Source organism: Porites lutea, chromosome 8 (assembly GCF_958299795.1).
Source record: "Porites lutea chromosome 8, jaPorLute2.1, whole genome shotgun sequence".
In the NCBI taxonomy this organism is placed as follows: domain Eukaryota; kingdom Metazoa; phylum Cnidaria; class Anthozoa; order Scleractinia; family Poritidae; genus Porites; species Porites lutea.
In genome coordinates, this window is record NC_133208.1 from 6,304,697 (window position 1) to 6,321,133 (window position 16,437).

Below are 16,437 nucleotides of genomic sequence, written 5' to 3' on the forward strand. Positions count from 1 at the left end.
ATCGTGCGCGCGAATGGCACACGGAAATGTATCCTTTCTCTACTCCATTGCGCATTCCTCGTGTTCTCCTGCGTTTGATTTTCTCCTTTTGGAACAGTTTTGTAACTTGTAGTGGACTGGAACAGTGATTGAAAAAAAAAAAACCATGAGGAAAAGAGCGAGAAATCAAACATTTTTTCTCCGACTTCTAAGGAGCCAATGTGTTTTTCTTTTTGTTTCTGTTGGTCAATAACAATTTCGTCGGACAAAGTAAACCGGCTGTCAGCCACTTTACTTTTTGTTTTCAAATTTTGCTTTTCCTCTTGTTTCCATAGCAACTTCCGTACTGCATTCTGTAACTCTATATGGACTCAATAAGCCTAATTGCTTTCCTCATCGACCAATCAGCAATGCCATGCAGGCTTTTTTTAGTATACTGATTATAAGCTACAAAACACCACCGATAGAGATTTATTTTTAGGACATTCACTCTGCATATTTTTCAAGGCGCAAAATGTCACATTTTCTTGACAAAATATCAAACTACAATGAGATCTCGACAGTTCACTCGTTTTCAACACACTCTAATTATTAATTAACAAATAAATGACATGAATGGAAATATACGAAATGACTCATATTTTGAACTGGGGAGGAAGATATTTCAAATAATGAACAAACAACCTATTAACCTAACAAACATAACTTCAATAGGGAATATCTAAACCTCTTTCACTAGCAAGTAAAAACTGCTACTGAGAAAACGTTGATCTTGACCTAAAATACACGCAACTGAAGGAATTCCTGCCAGAGATTCTTATCTGTACGGCGTCTTTCAGTCTTGAAAACCGTGCACAATGAAAGTCCCAGTCACACACTTGCATCCGTTTTCAAAAAAAATTGCCACTAATGATATATTTTCTCGTTAAAGGTGGTTCTCCCTGGCATAAGAGGGGTTTTCAGCCTCCTGACTCTCTGCAAGGATAAATAAATGGTAGTTTAATCCCGGAGCTTTTTTTTTGTATATATGCGATTCACCAGAAGCAATGGTCTTTAAAACATTATGACTCAGTCAATTCTAAGCGTGTTTACCCTCCTCTGCCCCCCCCCCCCCCAACCCAGGGAACATTTGTCAACATAATTTGCTTCATATATTGATTAATAATAATTGATACAATTTAATATAATTTATTATGAATAATTAAGGGTGGATTTCTTTCCTGAACACGCGTTAAGCCTTCGAGTGGCGATAAATTTGTTGAACAACCTTGGGTTTTCTCTAAAAATCCAACAGCCAAACTGGAACATAAGGTTACTTAGAGACAGAGCTAATTTCGCTGGAAAAGAAATCTAAAAATAGACTACTGAAAATTTGTCAACACCCAATACTTCACTGAGGCACTGTTTACAAGGAAGGTTTAACCCTTCGGTTACCTTACCACGTGAAATTGCTAAGCGCTTAAAATGGCAGGAAAATTGCTTTGGCAATAAATAAAAATTTGCTAGCGTCCGTTTTTTCCTTCGTGACCATTTACTGCTGTGGGTTTTTGCTTTCCTTTTTATTTACGCCACGAAGCGTGTAACAATCTACCTATATTAGAGAGCTTAAGCAACGACCGGACGGCGACGGCTACGAAAACGTCACTTAAGTCGCGCTGCTGCAAACTTTATAGCGCTTATTCGATCTTGTTCAATTCGTCTAATGTTGGCAATTTTTTCTGTATCAAAAGTTCAATTAAGCACTTTCACGTCGTAGCCGTGCAACGGCGGCTAAGAAATGTACAAAAAAGCGTGACGCACGTGCAAAGTTGTTGTTTTGTCAATCTAAACCTATTGGTTTTTCTCCGTTCTCGTTGCCGTCGCCGTCGCCGTTGCTTAAGCTCCCTATTAGCCTACGAGCAAGCTCTCCATCTCGAGTGTCGAGCAAAATAAGCCTCGCGAGAACGCGCCACTCTCGCGTCTTCTCTCGCGTGCCGCTCGTGGGTGACTTTTTACGATATCCCACAGATGGCGAACTTGCTCGCGGGCAATATCTATATCAGCAGCGTCCTTATACCTTTCTCGACGTAAGAATCAGTGGCAACATCGTTCTCCTCTACATTTTTGTGGTTTATTTCTTTATGAATTGATTTGTCTTCCTCGTCTGCCATAGTTTTTGGTTCATTTTCTGCTGATTCTAAAATTAAAACGGGAACTATGAGACTCAAGCGACACCTTTCTTATATACTAACCTACTTTTGAGGGGGAATATGCACGATACCACATACACGACGGAATAATTTGCTGCTGATTATTTGGGTGTTTGAGAGCACCAACAGGGACAGCAACGCTTTGTTCAGATTTCACTCGTGACTGGGCGTCAAAGGGAGTGTCAATTTTCAGTTTTATTAGTCTGTTGGAGAACCTTCCAGGCATTCACCCATCTGAAATTGGCTGGACTGTTACTGGGGACAGGCAAAAATAGGGAGCTTTAGCAACGACGATGGCGACGGCAAGCAGGACGTCAAAAAAGCAATAGATTTATTATGCAAAACAACAACATTGCACTGCATCACGCTTTTTTGCACATTTCTTTACCGTCCTTGCACGACTACGACGTGAAAATGCCTAATTGCAAGTTTTATGGAGGACGTAAACAAGCGACGACAAATCTCTTTTTCTCTCTCTAAACTTGAGTGCGGTCCTCAAGAAATCAACTCCAGGGAAATTCGCCTACATTTGCCATTTTCACCAAACTGGAATAAACGCGACAAAGATTGAAAAAACGGGAATTCATTTTAAAACTGACGTTTTCGCTGTCGTTGCCGTCGTCGATGCTAAAGCTCCCTAATATATAGCCAATAGCGACCGGCGCGTCCCCCGTAACAAACCCAGAAGTCCTTGCGAATGCTAACTCGGCTCAATATCCATCTCCTTTCTAAAGTGGGGAATAGGCGTTGACCCAAACGAATGATGCACCCGATTAGACAAACGTCTTGGTAACTACCGTAAAAAAAAAACTACCGTAAAAAAACACCATAGCTAACCTTTCAAGGTTTCATCTTCGGTCCTACTCTTTTCTCTTTGGCCCGGCAAAACAATCACCCTGAGCCTGTATTGCTCAGTCTCACTGTCAGAGGGCTGCTCCGTAGTGTCTTGTGTATCCGCGGGGTGGTACTCTGGGGATGACTGGCGCTGTTTGTGGCTGGACGGCCTGTAAGCTTCATTGGCGTTGGGGTCTGTGGTCCACCCTTTAATCATGTGTTTGTGAACATGCGACGCTTCCTCGCAAGGCGATCGCGTATTGCTCAATCTGTTCCGAGGAATTCTCTGTCAAAAAAGCACTTTATTTGAGTTTGAATTTATCTTGTACGAAAGCACTAATTGGGGATACTATTTTTACGTCTCCTACAGGAGACTAGGCCGCCATTTTAGTTGTTCATCCGAGCCACGCGAAGGTCTCGCCATTTGCCGGGCAAAGCTAAAGGCAGTACCTTCATTTTTAAGTTATTTTAAGACCCGGAGTATTGATCCGTCCCAGGGAATCGAACCCGCGACCTCCCTCTCTGCAGTCAAGTGCTCTACTGACTTAGCTAATCCTGCGCGACGACAAAAAATAGATAAACAAAAATATAACATTTCTTAGCTTCGCTGCCTCTTGCCAGTCATCCCTGGCGAGTTAACATGTGAGGTCACCCATGCCTGTTCCAACGCCTCCTCCGCTCACTCGGATAGCGCAAATTGGACTGGGGACGAGGCTGATGATTTCTGAGGAAAAGGGGGGTTGCGAAGCGGGTATGCTGCCCCAACTCGTATAAGGGTATAAATTGCAGAGTTTGATCTCAGACAGCTTTGGGTGGAAAGCCATTGTTTTGACCTACATAATGTAAGGATCGCTTAGGGCTGAGCACCAACAAATAAAATTATCTTTAATTAAAAGCCAGGAAAGCATTTGATGACAACGTCTGTAATATGAACAATAAGTTATCTGATCAACTTAAAGACATGATGAAATAGGCCCAGGCTTAAAAGGCCAACCTTTATTGTTCGTGGTTCTTCACAATCGCTGAGGTCGTTCACATCACCTAAACAAGTTCATAAATAGTAACAAAGACACTTCGTTACCTGATCGTATCTTTTAATGAATTTGCAGTATCGTTGATACTCTTTCCATTCTTTAACTCGTTCATGTTCCTTGAGCTCCTTGTTCTGAATTCTCCTAGCGAACTCATAATCTAACAAACTCTGGTACTGCCTCTGTTTGAGACTCATAAGTTGAGTCACAGAGTAAATCCGCGCTACCCCCCAAATGTACTGCTTCTGTCCCATGTCCAAGTCTTCATGATGAAGGAAGTAGTTTGATTTCATAAACCCGGGCAACTCCACTGGCGTTCCATCAAATCTGGCGGGAGATTTCGGTCGTCGTCCAGCGGAGCGCGCGCGATCCCGCTCTTCTTGGCATAGATAGACTTTGCTCGGAGGTCGGTTTAACTTCGCTGCAGTTCGTACATCTTCGTTTTGGAACATACGCACGGGCTGGCAGGACGCGCTTCGTGAGGTGTACGCTACACTGTGGTTGCTAAGAGACGACCCTGTAAATGAGGAAAAACATTACTTTGTGCTGTCGCTCCCCCCCCGCCCCTCTCCCCACTGTGTTGTTAAATGTCTGTTAAATCATTAGCTGTTTAGGTTAATATTGATTATAGTTCCACTAGTGTGCAATTTGTGTTATAATTTTAAATTATTTGGATAAAGTCGATATACATAGGACTGTATAAGACTCCAAATAAAACATTGTCTTGTCTTGTCTTGTCTTGTTAAACAGTCGGGCCATGATAAATTGAAATAAGTGTCGCTTTTGTATGTTTTACGAGAGTTCATTTGCAAAAACACAACCTCTGAATTTCAATGTTACTAAAAAGGGGAACGAAGAACAAGGAATGAGCCGAGGAACAGGAAAAAGACAAAACAATTTGGAAATAAATGGGAAAATGGGTAATAAAGTTACTGATAAGCCGAGGAAAGGGTTCAAGTTAGGTTTGGTTATCAATTTTTTTTCCCGTCCCGCGTGCTTGTTCCACGTTTTTGTTAAGTTAAGCAGTTTATCGAAGCGAAAATGACTGTTTCATGAAGAGTTCAAGCTCTCATCAGGTTCTTCCAGATCGTTCTATCCATTAATCGCTGTCTCCAACTATCTACTAAAATGCTCTTCCGCTTCAGGTTTCTTTTCACGATCTCCTTGAATCTTAGCCTAGACCGTCCTTGATTTCTCTTTCCATCGCGTAACTGGGAATTGATATCCTCTAAATAGGTACTCTAGTCTCTCTTTGAAGCAGAGGCTTGGGACAAATCGGAAATGGCCTATTCAGGCACGGTGGCGGTGCCGGAGTACAAGATTGAGACCTTAAACTCACGGTGCACAAAAGTGGGCTCTGGGTCCCTATCTGCACACCGTTTTTTCACACCTTTAGTTCTAGGGCAGTCCAATTCTCTGCACCTGCTATTGAACTCATTTTTCGAAGTAGCGCCTGAGAGGGCGAAATGGAGTAGCTATATACACAATTACATATCGGGTACTCAGGCTGGGAACACAACACTATTTTGTACCGGTACCCAGGCAATGGTTCCCGGGCACAAAGTACATGTGGACGGTGCGTTAGTGAAATTCTCGTGATCGGGTCAAAGTTAGTTTAAGTTCAGCTTTCACCAGAAAAATGCATAATAAAAAGACAAACAGCGTCCAGTTCCTTAGCAACCCGATATCGTGAACGCCGTTAAACGTCAGTCGAGCATAAAGACGTACGGTCTACTTACCTGGTCTGTGATCTGGAGCAGGTGGCTTTTCTCTAACTGCGCCTGCGCTGGCTGCTCTTTCAAGGCTGCAAGGGAAGGCGGAAAAAATATAAAAAAGATTCCGAGCTCAGAGAGATTGCAAGCGACTGCGCAAATTCCAATTCGATCTAAAACGCGCGGACACCTTTAAACGAGTTCACACTAACTCCTATGTGCTTCGTGGGTAAACAAGCAATTTACAATTTTTATTTTCATTAGGAAACTGCTCATTCTCAAATTCTAAAGTCGAAGAGGAAAAAATTGATCACAAAGAGCACATTTGAGAGTTTTACTTTTCAAAAAATGAACCGAACACCAAAACGCCTCCCCCCGAGTAAATGGTACACAACAAGCGCACAATATTTTCTAGTAGCTACTAGAGGATTGTCCATTTTCGAGACCCAAAACCCCAAATTTTCATATCAAAATGAATTTTGGTCGCTAAACAATATGGTTCTCGTGCCGGCGCAAGAGCTATCCGTTATTATGTACACATGGCCTTGGAACAAATGAGTCCTGGGGCAAGATGTTCCAACGACGACGATCAGCTTAACTCCAGGGTTAGTAGCCATGGCAACCTATATATGCTATGTTTACAGCTAACTCAGGGCTACAACTCCGGGGTGGATATTCCCATATATGGGCTAGGTAGGCATGAAGTGGCCAGATAGGGTATAAATTTTGAGAATCTCAAACCACAATATAGGGTATCATTTTTGCCTTTGCTGGCACTTTGTTCGGGGGTTCGATCCTTAGACACGGCACCTAAATTGTATCAGCTAAAATTCAATTGCGTAAACGCCCAGCAAGATGAGAAAAAACAAACGATCTGTTAAAACTGAGCTATCTCATAAAAAAATTGCACATGAGAAGCGATTTAACGGCGGTTTGTTTGTTGCTATTAATCTCTTAGTTTTTGTCTTTCCGTTGTAGAGGGTGTCATTTTTCAGGTTTGGGCTTTAAAAAGGGTGTAAATTTTCGTTTGTCTCATCCTTAAAAAGGATCAGGGTTTAAGATCGTGGAGGCTTTACTCCTATCCGAAAGTTATGGCAGTAATCTGATATAATATAACAATATAATATCTGATTATTTATATAGCGCCAAAGTCCGTAAGTCCAATGGCACTTTACAAAAATCGATTTAAAAAACCTAGAAGATAAACATAATACAATATACAAAGATGAAAATCAGAAAAAAGTTTTTAAAACAATATAGATAAAATTGATATATAGAATTCATGCATTAAAAAGCTTGCTTAAAAAGGTGGGTTTTTAAAAGACATTAAAAGTTGATTTTCATTTTGATTGTCTTAACTGATCCAGTAAAGATTCCACAGTATGGGGCACATGGCCCCCCCCGGGTTTGTATTAACTGTATCCATGGATAAGAGAAGAAAAGAAGAACTACACAAGGTACCTAAAGACATATTAAGAAGCTTAAGCAACGACAACGGCAACGGGAGCGAAAACGTCACCCAAAAAAAGTGAATTCGCGCTGAATCAAACTTCATCGCTCTTACTGTAACTATTCAAATTTGTCAAATATTGGCGATTTTCCAGTGGTTGAATTCTAAAGGGCTGTATCTAAGTTCGGAAATAGATAAAAAAAATCGTTGTCACGTGTTTCCGTCCTCCATGAAACGTGAAATGAGGAAGTTTCACGACGTAGTCGTGCAGTGAGGGCCTGAAAGAAATGTAAAAAAAGCGTGATGCACATGCAAAATTGTGCAAACCTATTGGTTTTTTTGCCGTTCTCGTTGCCTTCGCCGTCCTCGTTGCTTAAGCTCCCTATAATCATCCTATGAACGTAACATTTCAACTGACCTTGTTTGCGTCCCGATTGACCGGCTCCCTTGGGCACCTGTTCCGTTGAATTTCCCAGCTGTGTTGGGCCTCTGAGAAGGAGGTACAGGCGCGCGTGGCGTAGAAGTGTACCTCGGGGACTTACCAGATGACGAGCCCGTACTGGAGGGTCTGGATTGGTACTGAAAAACACAAGAGAGGTTACTTAAAATTAACCGCAGCAGGACTAGCTCAGTCGCTACACCGCATAAATGAAGAGCGGAAAGTCGGCAGCTTGATTCCCGCGGTCGCACCAGTCTTCTGGGTCTTACAATTATTGCGAAATGAAGGTATTGCCTTTGCCCTGCAATCGACTAGACCCTCACGTGGCCTAGATTAGAACGCAGAAATGAAGGTCATGTCTCTTGTAGGGGTCGAGGAGTGTTATCATTAAGCACTTTCATGCTTGATACATTGACGACGCTCTAATAAAGTGCTTCTTTTTAAAGGCCCGCCCTTGTAGCATGTTAAACTCCCTTGATAATATAGGTTAGTTTTAATATCCGTTCCCCCAAGGCAGTGTCTGGTGTAATAGGAGGGCGTTGGACTAGCAATCTGGATTTGTTATAAGTACACAAACTATTTTATAAGGCAGCCTTCTTTTTTAATTATTAGCCCGCGAATACAGACATACAGTTTCCAGTCGTCGCTTCTCTCCACCAATATTTAAAAACAATCACCTTAATCGTAGACCCGCCAGCGCGCAAGGTCACGAGGAGTCATTCGAGCTGTATTCTGGCCTTTGATCTGACTGGCCAACATCAAAACAAAAGATTTTACGTCAGGGGAATCGTTTGGCCGCTCGGGTTCGCAGACGTTATTTTTCGTCTAGAGACAACGACCGAAAATCCGTCTGTGTTCGCAAGCTATCTTTTTATGTGCAAGAGCACAATTTAAGATCTTAGTTCAAGTTTTAGATTGTAGTTGCTGTTAATAACTCACAGCCGCCTTCATTTTCAAACTTTAGTTCCAAATTTTGAGTTAAGAATGATGAGAAAAAGGTGGGTCTTAAAGTTTAAAATATATAATTATTTCTTTAGAGTTCATGCGTTGCGCGCGGATGACGTACTACGCATAAACTTTTTTCATAAATCAGCAAAAAATTAACAGCTTCTGAAATTTGTAATTTACACTTGCAGATTACAAAACCAACAAACATTCAGCTATATTGGAAACCTTCCTCTAAGACTGATTTGTGACAAAAAATTGCACATAACAAATACCCGGAATTTCTTTTCTGAAATTGATTATAACAATATGTAAAAGAATTTTGTGTATAATGCCTGAAACGTGTACCCCAGCTAAGTAAAGCATAATAAAAATACCACAAGAATTACTACACAACTTTCCCGGCCTGCATAGTTATAATATGTAGGAGTTCATTTGCGGGAAGGATGTTAAAAGTAAGTCAGAATTGTCATGTACAACACGCCAAATTTATAGACCGTCAATGGGAGTTCATTGAGCATGATAGAGGCGAACAGTTACAACAAAATTTCCCAAAACGCGTCCAGGACGACCATAATAATGCTGAACAGTATTATCTGATAAGCTCTTAGAGGCAGGCAAGAGTCAAAATCAAGTACTAAATCATAATCAAGGCTTCAGAAAATTTAGGAAAAACTGAGACTCCGTTAGATAACGAATTGTAGATTTTTGCGTGTGGGATAGCTTTGTATACGCGATGAAGCGAAAGTGAATTTACAAAACCAGATGTCTCTATTACAACAACACAAACAACAAATGAAAAACATAAACAAACAACCTTTGTAGAAGATTGACGTGCATTCCTCTCCAGAGCGATGTTGATCAATTCTTCAACTTGGGTAACAAGAGCTGGCCGTTTCCATTTCGAGGCCTCTTCGCGAACTGTGAGAACTTTTCTTGGCCGAACGCGATATAAAATAGCTCGATCCCTTCGGATGATTTCTACGCCTAAATTGGCATTCTTTTCCTGTACCGCACACCTCACAGGTGCCAAATTTTCACGCATTTTCTGCTGAACGTAAAGAGCTTTTTCTGCTGTTTGTGATAGGGAGTGTTGGTTTCCAAGACTGGCAAAAGGCGGTTTTGAATAAATTTTTCTTCCTAGTAATAGATTCCCAGGAGCATGTTAATTAAAAAGCACCCACTTTAAACTCAAATTGCATGCTTCACCAGCTTTCCACAAAACGCTTTTACCTTATGAAAAGAAATGCATTAAACGAACAAAAATTTCCATCACAAAACCTCGAACAGATTTTCAATAGAGTCGCCTGGAAACCAATTGTTGACACTTCGGCAAAAAGAGGTTTTTACTTTACTATTTGTTTAACTTAATTCGTTTTCCCGATTTTTCACTTAAGGCTAAGAATATGATTTTGTTTTCTCAGCAGCTGGTTCCAAACGGCTGAATATATGTAAACAATCTAGTAAATTATAGTAGTTCACTGACCTCCAGGTAAACGCGGCGGAAAGGAACCTGAGCTCGGATACCACCTAGATTTCGCAAACATTTCTCCGTCTCTGACCAAAACGATCGCGGCCTCTTGGAACGAGGCAAATTTTTCAAGTCAAGAGCATGCGTTATGGGTGCGTATTACAAAAACAGTGAATTTCATATGTGAATTGAACCACAAAGGGGTCTTTTCCGAGAAGCGGTCCGGACACATTTTCGTTCAGAAGAATGCAATTGCTACGTTTATATGATATGGGAGTGCTTGCATGCATCGCGAAAATCAGTCGCAGCCGCCGCCAGGACAGTACCCTGCACATAACAATCCCGGTTACGCCAAACCCCAAATAGTGCAGGACATACAAAGAATATAAGGATCAGACCATGTGTCAATCAATCGTATATTTATCTACGTAACGTCTAGGCATGAGCTAAAAAGCTCGTTCATAATACGTACGTAATACGTATGTGTCAAGTGGTCGCTTACCAGAGGTTAAAAACGATGAAAAATTATAAAACTGTCACCCCAATAAAGTGGTTGCTATCGCTTACGAGAAGCGTCGTTCACAGGAGATTCCATCAACAGGGCTTTGATTAGAGAGATTTGATGATTTGGATTGGTCTTCGATTATGGGAGGTGGTCGATTATGGAAGATGGTCGCTTACGAGATCGCCTCATGTAATTAAGGTGCCGTGTAACCTGGATCCCAGAATCCGGGAACGTTTACCCTGTGGAATTCGGTATCCTGGGCTTTGGAATACGGAATTCAGCATAAGGAATCCGGATTGCAAGTTCCACTGACAAGGTGGAATCCGGAATTCAGTACATAGAATCCAGAATTCCTTGGATTCCTTTGCAGCACACTAAAAACTGTTGTCGAAACACGCTAAGTTGATAAAGAGGATGCTAAAAATTCGGGAAGTCGAAGCGGCCATACCAAAAGGACTCTTGGATTAATATCTTAAAATTATTGAACGTCCCAATTGAACAACAGAAGAGGAGCACGCAAGTTAAAGCTGGTTTAGCTGCATTGATTAACATGATTGCTGATTTGGAAGGATATATAGGAACTGGACTGGACTAGACTAGACTGGACACGCATGAAACCGTCGCATGAATTGACGCTACAAATGAATTCACGTTAAATTTCTACTTTGCTAATACAGCAGAATCAAACAACAACTGACCTTCAAAAGTGGGGTATTGTCAATTGAAGGCTGTAGTCTAAATGTTTTCAATCCTTTTGGCGTAAACAGTGATCGCTCATACTTCTCTTGCATCTCTCGTCGCAGTCGATCTTGCTTCATTCTGAATAGTTAGGAAACAGAAAATAAAAAAGTTAACATTGTCATATAATTACCAGTAAACAAAAGTCTGTTTAACCCTCGGACGTACACACAAATTCATACCCCCACCGTTTTTGATATATTGCAGTATTTCGAAACGATTTTACCTTTAGTGGTAAGCCTTTGATATTCTTAACAAGATGAGGTATATTTTATGGGTGGTGGCGCCGCAGGAGGCCTGTGACGTCACCAACAATGGTCGCCATTTTCTTGGCCGCCGTCTTAGATTTTACCAAGAATTAGAAATCAGGTTAAAACTGCGAGAAATGGTAATTTTTTTCGCTTTACATGAAAAATAACACATAAATAAGCATTTTGCATGATTTTAACCACAAGATGTACTTTTATTGTTGAAAGAAGTTGAAAAAACATGTATTTTCACCCAAAAATGGTTTGTGCACCTGCTACTTATGACGTCATATCTCATAACCATAGCAACTGACCATCACTAATCGCGTGGGATGAACAAACAGCTACTGAAAACATCAGGTACTGATGTTTTATCCTCTAGGAAAAAACTCACAAAAACCTTACAGGGGGGGTGGCATTCACCTTCCCCCCCCCCCCCTCCCTGTACGTCCGAGTGTTACGTTTGTAAATGCAAGCAAGCTTGTGTAAGACCGGTTCAAGCGTCGCATACACGCGTCCCTTTCTCTATAGTGATTTAATATCAAAACGTTATCGAAGAAATTATTTGTAACTGACAAAATTAGTTTTGTGTCAAACAAAGATGTCCCCCAAACAAGTCGTTCTCTCGTGAAAATGGTCAATAGCGAGCGAACTTAAACAAACATAAGGACGGCGGCAACAAGACCAACGTCAAAGTAGGGCAAACAAGGGTTTATGAGCAAAACAACAACTCAGTGCATCACACCTTTTTATACATTTCTTTGGCGTCACTACACGACTACAACACCAAAATGCCTAATTTCACGTCTTAAGGTGATGTTACACGGTACGATTCGCAACGACGATATTTAGCACAACACAGCGTTACAATGTCGTAACAATGTTGCAAAGCTGCGTTGCACTAAAAACCGTTGTTGCGAATCGTCTCGTGTAACGTCACCGTTATGGAGGACGCACACAAGCCACGACGAATTTTTTTATCTCTTTTTAAACTTGAGTATGGTCCCCAAAAATTCATTCCAGGAAAACTGGCCTACATTTGAAATTTTGAGGAAAATTGGAATAAACGCGACAAAAATTGGAAAACACGAATTCACTGTAACAGTGACGTTTTCGCTGCCGTCGCCGTTGTCGTTGTTAAAGGTTGATGTTACACGAGACAATTCGCAACGACGATGTTTTGCGAAATACAGGGTTGCAACATTGTTGCCATATTGTTTCGAATGGTTTCAGCATTGTTCCAACATTGCAACGCTTCGTTGCGCTAACAATCGCCGTTGCGAATTGTCCCGTGTAACATCACCTTAATGCTCTCAGTCGTATGGTAGACGTAAACGCATGAAGACGAAATTTCTTTTCTCTATCAATCTCTATTTCTTTTTTTTCTTTTTTAACTAGGATACAGTACTTACGCATGGAGTAAAGAATTCGAAGTGTTGCGATCACACAAATTTCAGTTTGTGAAATCATATATTGGTTTTTGTATATTCAAGAAAAATTCCCACTTTGAGTTGCTCCTTATTAAAAATAGAGCAAACAGCCATTTGGACCTTTAGCTTTGACAAAACCTGATTAATCTAGTGGCGTGGTTAGTATGTTACATTTCAGCGGGTCTGGATTGGGGCCTTGGCCAACCTCGTTCGTAAGGAACCAAAATTAACGCGTGATGAATTGCAAAATTAAAAACTTTGTTTTACACTTACTCTCCATCTACGTCGATAAGCAGAAAATAATTTCCAGGAGGTAATCCTTTAATCATTAGGGACGACTAGCTGTCCCATCCAGATGCTTTCTTGAAACTACATAATACTCTAGCAGTATGGCTACTCTTGGTAGTCTGTAGTATGGAACTTCCTTCGTTTATGCAGCTTTCTCGTAATAACCTGTTTCAGGGGTTCAGATATAACCGGAGGGAGAGAGAAGGGAACCCTAATCCCTGCTCCCTACCCCCCCCCCGCCCCCGCTGTTTTTTTTTTCCTACTGACACACTTTTCTTCGTGCTGTCTCCACTATCTGAATGCCTGGAACAGGCTACCTGGCGATGGTTGTTTAAAAAAAAAATGGTTTCTGCACACTGTGCTTTGCAGTGTATAAATCACTCTCTAAAGCTCAAAAAATTGGTTTCAGTTACTGTTCATTTGCTCCTGTATTCAACAGTCAAGTATTCCTTGAAAAGTTGCTCCCCCTCTCTTACCAACAATAGGGTAAGGGTAGTTTGTCACTTTCCTCACAGAAAGTAGAGCATATTAGCTTTAGCACACATAACAACTGACGTTTTCAGTAGAGGTTCCTTTATCCCTCACGCGCATTTTGAGATAATTTTAGTGATGGTCAGTTACTATGGTTACGAGATATGACGTCATAAGTAGCAGGTGGTCTAACCTTTCCTGAGTGAATGAATGTTTTTCCAACTTCTTTCAACGATAAAAGTAACGCTTGAGGATAAAACGAAGTAAAGTATTTATTTATGCGTCATGTTACATGTCAATCACAAAACATTACCTATTCTGCCGTTTTTACCTGGGCCGGGTTGTTCAAAGCAGAGTTAAGTTAACCCAGGGTTAATGCAAAAATCACGTCAGTTGATAGTATTAAACTCTGGTTAATTACATTCACCCGAACAATCATACTCTGCTAACCTACTTATCAAATGACTCCTGGGTTGAAGCCTCTCTCACCGCGCATGGATTCATTTTCATGCGCGCTCACATTTCGCTCCCTCTACTATCCCTGAGGGGAAATGGGGACTACTCGTAGTCTACCATTGAAACAACAAAACTGTAAACAACAATAAAAACTCAAACAATTAACAATTAACCAGCACACAAATGCCCTTTGGGTCATTAAATTGAGCTATTTCTTCACTTGTATTGAGTCCCGTGTGAAAAGGCCTGTGGGACCCAGATCCCATGAATGTGACAATAAACAGACAAACATTGATTTTGTTATTTTAACTTTCCTCTAACATGAATCTCGGGCCAAACAAATTTGGTTACATGATCAATAAATGACAATTTTGGGCTTCAACGCAATCAAAAAGTGAAAATTATGCTAGCAGTGCCTTTGGCAATGACAATTGTGCTCGTTATGACGGATTATGCCCAAAAATTATGCTAGCATACATCAAAGCCAAGACCCGTGATGTCACGCAACTATATTATACATTGCGTGACGCTTTTTGACTTTCGGACGATTGCCTGCCTTTAGTGGGACAAGCAAATGAATATCTAGTAAACTTTTTTTAAAGCCATTGGATTATTTGACACCAAAAATATAAACTGTGTTAAAGAACAAGAAAGCGGAAAATTGGATTCGCTCCAGGTAACACACCGGCAAGCAATATCGTCTCATGATTAGTAACGCTCGGCACGCACGCACAAAGTGACGATCATTTGTTTGGTTGTGTTTCTATAAAATTCACCGGATCTTAAGAATTTGAACGGAGAAAGGCTGAAACCAGATCATTCTACTTTAATACTAAGAAAGACTGGTAATGTCCTATTGCAAACAAAGATGAAAAACTCGTCTACGGTAGACAAAATTCCGCAGCAAACACGATACTTCAATTTGTTGAATTCTCTCTTCGCCAAGATCATCAAACCGCAATCGAACACAGTGCTTTACGCATAATTCGCCCACCGTTACTTCTCGCAAGCTATTTATTGAACCACTAGAAATTTTCAGAGCTATAACAGAGAAATTATTGCGGGGCTACTGTTCGTAGTTGACTTTCACTCAAGTAACTATTGTAATACAATTTCTAGAGTTTTTCATTTCGATTGCACTACAAATTCCGGTACTGGTAAATATCAGTCGGTTCAATAAATTTAATTTGTATATACACAGAAGTGTCTTCCTTGATATTCACGAGGCTTTACTCTTATCGACAAATAGATGGCTACACAACAAAACGTTTTCGCAACCATATGCCGTTCAAATAAACAGGACAAAATGCGCGACCGCTCGAGGAATATTTATTATAAACAGAACATAAATCTACTTACCGATAACGGACAGGTTCCGGCATCTTCTAAACAACAGCAAATTAACGTTACACACCGATATTCGAAGATTCGAAGACAAAAAAAGACACAATTGAAAGAGAAATTCGGCTTATGTGACTTCTGCTGGAGTTACATTGTAATCGCCGGCGCTTGGTTGTCAAGTTGTTTGTTTAGCGAAGGAAACAATAGCTATTGTTGTAAATTAATAGGGTGAGCCAATAGCCACGGTCAAAAAGTAAACGTAGCTTCTTTACTTTTGGGGTGGAGAGAAAAGGAATGCTTCTGCGTTCCCAGGCGATTTTAAAAATATCCTTCAAAAAAGTTTTTCAATCCCGTCATCCCGACCCTAATTTCTGCTCAATCAATCTCGAATTAAAAATTGCGACGGTATATTTTTGACATACAGCATCCCCTTCGCTCCAGATTATACATTCAACCAGCCGAATGTCGCCCTCATTTTGATTAGTATGTAAAATACTGGATCCTGAAAAATCAATTGGGGACCCACACTGTTGGCCCACAGCCTAAGGAGTGAAATGGAAGAGAGAGCGAACCAAATTTCAGTTCTTCCGGGAGCCAGAAGTCCGTGGAAATCAGCTGAAACAATGCGAGATTTGACATATCTTGAAACGTTTTGCGGTTAAGGGACACCATAGTCATTCGTACATGAAAGGTAGGGGATAAGATTAAGACTACGAGCGGAGTACCCCCTACCGGAGAGGGAAGGAGCGGGAGGATTTATCTCTTCTCAAACTCATTAATAATTCATTAAGAAAATACAAAGGAAATTAATGTTTAATGAGTGTTTGGAAATCGGATAAAACACTGCTTAGTATTTGCATCCTTAATTTCTCCTTCAAAAATGATTTTGTTTGAGAAGAAATATCAAACA

General features: G+C 40.8%; 1 protein-coding gene across 1 annotated transcript; it reads right to left on the reverse strand.

Annotated features, from left to right (window-relative positions):
- Positions 1-546: 546 nt before the first annotated feature.
- Positions 547-15,696, reverse strand: LOC140946222 (uncharacterized). The gene is made up of 8 exons (XM_073395310.1): positions 15,546-15,696; positions 11,254-11,374; positions 7,614-7,774; positions 5,773-5,837; positions 4,084-4,550; positions 3,006-3,288; positions 2,036-2,155; positions 547-954 (listed from the first exon to the last, which is right to left on the reverse strand). Exons 1-8 carry the CDS (start codon positions 15,566-15,568, stop codon positions 905-907), a joined length of 1,290 nt encoding a protein of 429 aa, XP_073251411.1. The 5' UTR covers positions 15,569-15,696; the 3' UTR covers positions 547-904.
- Positions 15,697-16,437: the final 741 nt, after the last annotated feature.